The following is a 3,777-nucleotide window of genomic DNA, read 5'->3' on the forward strand; positions in this document are numbered from 1 at the left end:
GCAATGGTGGAAGTCTAGAACATGTTACTCCAACATAGTGGGGAATACGGAGTCAATAGAAGTTTTAAAAACTGAGAGTGATAAGTAAGAGAATTGAGTGGTATGGAACAAAAGCAGGAAATGGAGATGGGTGCACCTCAGCCATTACTTAGTAGAATGGATAAACAGGTTCAAAGGTTTGAATACTGTTTATGTTTCCATAGATTAATGTGTATGAGAAAGAAGCTGCAAATGTCTCCATGTTAACTCATTTTGATCTCATGCTGGATGATGTATATTGAGGTGAACGGAATATTAATAGTAAGACAGTGTTGGCTGTGCAGCCTGAGCAAATTTGCATTGGGCATCACGATACACTCTGCTGGTTCTGCACACCATCACTCATCATTTTCCTTAAGGTGCTCTTCATGGAAACATTGTCTTTTCTTAAGATTCTGTTGACATCTCTCAGAAGTTCAATCTCTTGTTCCAGCTTTGATAGCTTGATGTAAAGTTCAGAGAGCTGGTCATCGTCCATTTCCTGCAATTGAAGAGAAAATCTGATTGTGAAATTATGAACGGAATGCATTCAATTTTTATTAGTTTACCAACCTTTATTAAGTTTCCTGTAAAATATGTACGTCACAAACAGAATCTGGTCAGCCAACAATTCCTTCCATAATGTTAATAAAATGTGAAGTTTGTCAAAAGTAAAATTCAGAGAAAATGCATCTTGTTTTTCTGGGCGTTTTGTCAATAATTTGAGTAAATTGATATATTGCAGTGTTGCTGGGTTTTACTTTTGCAAAGCACTGGAAAATCCATGATGTTTTTTCTTGAATTTAGAAGCACTGTCAGGACTGAAGTAAGCAACTTTGGTTCCAAGATGGAACCTTCTACTTATCATCAACTGCTTCTTACGGCATAGTGTTCCAAATTTCTATCACCCTTTATGTGAAGACATTCAGATTTTAAGGTAATGTCCCCTTGCTCTGGAGTCTTCCCACAAGAGGTAATAGTTTGTGTCTAATTACCCTATCAATTCCTTTCAACATCTTCAAAACCCTCAAACATGTGACCCTTAACCTTCTATTTATTCCAGGGATTACAACCTGAATTTATGTCGTCTCTCTTCATAATTTAATTCTTGAAGACCTGATCACATTCTGGTGAATTTGTGCTGCATTTATTTCAAGGCCAATTAATGTACCCTTTCAAAGATGCGCTGCACATAACAGTACACAATACACCATATTTGTTCTAACCAAGGCATTGTATGGCTGTCGCAAAACTTTCATAGTTTAGCCTTTGTGTTATAAAGGCCAATGTTCCATTTGCCATGCTGATTATTTAATCTATCAATGTCCCTATATAATTTTGTGCTGTATTTACCCCACCAATTGTTAATTGTGTCATTGGAAAATTGCAATAAATGCAAATTTATTCCCTCAGTTTACATATTACAAATTTACAATTCGCCCAAAAATGTTTGTAACAAATGATGGCAATTTCTGCTGCTTTATCCTCTCTCATCCAAACACAAGGAGACAGTAATGTTGGGAATATACATTCTTAATTAAGAACTATCCAGAGGATTTTAAATATACGGACGATATCTGGTTTGAAAAGGAGTTTTCCCTGATTTCTTAGAAATCAAATAAACAGCTTAATGAATGCTGTAAGCCACCAGCTGTTTACTGAAAAACAAGTAACAGGGAAGGAGATGAGCAAAGCTTCTCAGAGAGATAAGAGATGAGGTTTATGGATTTAATTAACACCTTAAGAACTGAGGATGCCAGAAAATCAACCCCATTCTGCAGAAGAGACATTGGGCCTTTTTTTAATTCATTCACGGGATGAGGGCATCGCTGGCCAGGCAGCATTTATTGCCCATCCCTAATTGCCCAGAGGGAGTTAAGAGTCAACCACATTGCTGTGGGTCTGCAGCCACATGTCAGTCAGACCAGGTAAGGATGGCAGTTTCCTTCCCTAAAGGACATTAATGAACCAGATGGGTTTTTCCTCTGACAATTGGCAATGGATTCATAGTCATCATTAGATTATTAATTCCAGATATTTATTGAACTCAAATTCCACCATCTGCCTTGGTGGGATTCGAACCCAGGTGCCCAGAATATTATCTGGGTCTCTGGATTAACAGTCCAGTGATAATACTACTAGGCCATCGCCTCTCCTCGAAACGTTAACTCTGCTTCCTCTCCATAGATGCTGCCAGACCTGCTGAGCGTTTTGAGCAATTTCTGTTTTCATTATGGATTTAATCGTTCATTTAGAAGTAGTGGAGCCTATGTCCTGATATTTGTCTAGCAACACCCTTTTAGAGTGTTTTTTTAATCTAGGAAACCTAGGTGTGCCAGCAGAAAGACCAAAAGACCCCAAAAACATGCTGCTTAAAAGATCTCTCTGTCCTCTCAGCAAAAAAGAAATCTCAAAGCAGGATATGCTAAAAAGATTTCTCTCCAGGCTGAAGTATTTCTGAGAACCTGAGAAACTTCCAAATATTAGTATCCCTGACTACCTCATAAACTCTGAAAGTGAACAATAGCACGGTGGCTCATTGGTTAGCACAGCTGCTTCGTAGTGCCAGGGACCTGGGTTCCATTCCATTCCTGTCTGTGCACATTCTCCCCATGTCTACGTAGGTTTCCTTTGGGTGCTCAGGTTTCCTCCCATAGTCCAAAGATGTGCAGTTCGGGTGGATTGGCCATGCTAACTTGCCCATAGTGCCTAGGGATGTGCAGGCTAGGTGGGTTAACCATGGGAAATGTAGAGTTACAGGGATAGGGTAGGGTGGTGTGCCTGGATGGGATGCCCTTAAAAGGGTGGTGTGACTTGTTGGGCCGAATGGCCTGCTTCTACACTGTAGGGGATTCTATTATTCTATTCTATGAAGTTACTTCTATTCAAAGACCTAAGTCAAACTGACTTTCCATGTGATCTGAATATTTTCCATCATTCTACAGCATTTTGATGTTGTTGACAGGAAACATGAGAAGTCATTCAATTTTATGCTTTGAGTCCAGACCCTTGGCCTTTAAAAATTAACGTACTTGCTATGCAGAGCTGTATTGTCCAATTTGTTCTACGAATGTGTCCATTTCGGGCTAAAGGCATATCATTTAACTCCTGATTATAGCTAAGTTGTTAACTAATTTTTCTATTTGTTTAAAGATTAAGTACTGTTTATAATAAAAAAAGTGAAGAAATTTGGTGAAACTCTCTTTTACTCTGGACAGTCATAATAAAGGGAAACAATTTGCCCATTTTGGTGATTAAATAAGAGATTTACACTTTTGGTACAGGTTACAGAGTAGTGAGGATTGATTTCCAGTGTGGTCCTCTTTTAGAGTCGTAACAATAAGGACAATATTTATAAGACCAAGAACAACTTTCTCTTCATGTGTTATGTAAGCATTCCCTGTGCAGCTATACCAGAGAACCAAATGCTTTTAAAATTAAATCTATCAGGATATACTTCTGGAAAGAGATGTGAGAGCAGGTGAAGCATACTTACCACATTATTCAGAATAATTATGCTGCCTTCATCAGTGAGTTCAATGTCACCTAAAGAGGAACTGATTTCTGTGCAACCCTCTTCACAACATGAAACAGAGCACAAATACAATTCTATTACTTGCATTTGGCATTGACCAATGTGCTGATCACATAGGACAGAAATAGTATGCAATAAATGAGAAAACACACTAAGATTTTAGTGTAGATAACAAGGTGTAGAGCTGGATGAACACAGCAGGCCAAGCAGCATCAGAGGAGCAG

At 38.5% G+C, this 3,777-nt stretch overlaps 1 protein-coding gene across 1 annotated transcript in view; it reads right to left on the reverse strand.

Annotated features, from left to right (window-relative positions):
- Positions 1–346: 346 nt before the first annotated feature.
- Positions 347–3,777, reverse strand: part of kif28 (kinesin family member 28) — a 56,974-nt gene continuing 53,543 nt past the window's right edge. Inside the window, 2 exon segments of the mRNA XM_048601367.1 lie at positions 347–520; positions 3,515–3,594. Coding sequence (XP_048457324.1) covers positions 347–520; positions 3,515–3,594 — 254 coding nt within the window.

This window comes from Rhincodon typus, chromosome 9 (assembly GCF_021869965.1).
Source record: "Rhincodon typus isolate 14 chromosome 9, sRhiTyp1.1, whole genome shotgun sequence".
Taxonomy (NCBI): Eukaryota; Metazoa; Chordata; class Chondrichthyes; order Orectolobiformes; family Rhincodontidae; genus Rhincodon; species Rhincodon typus.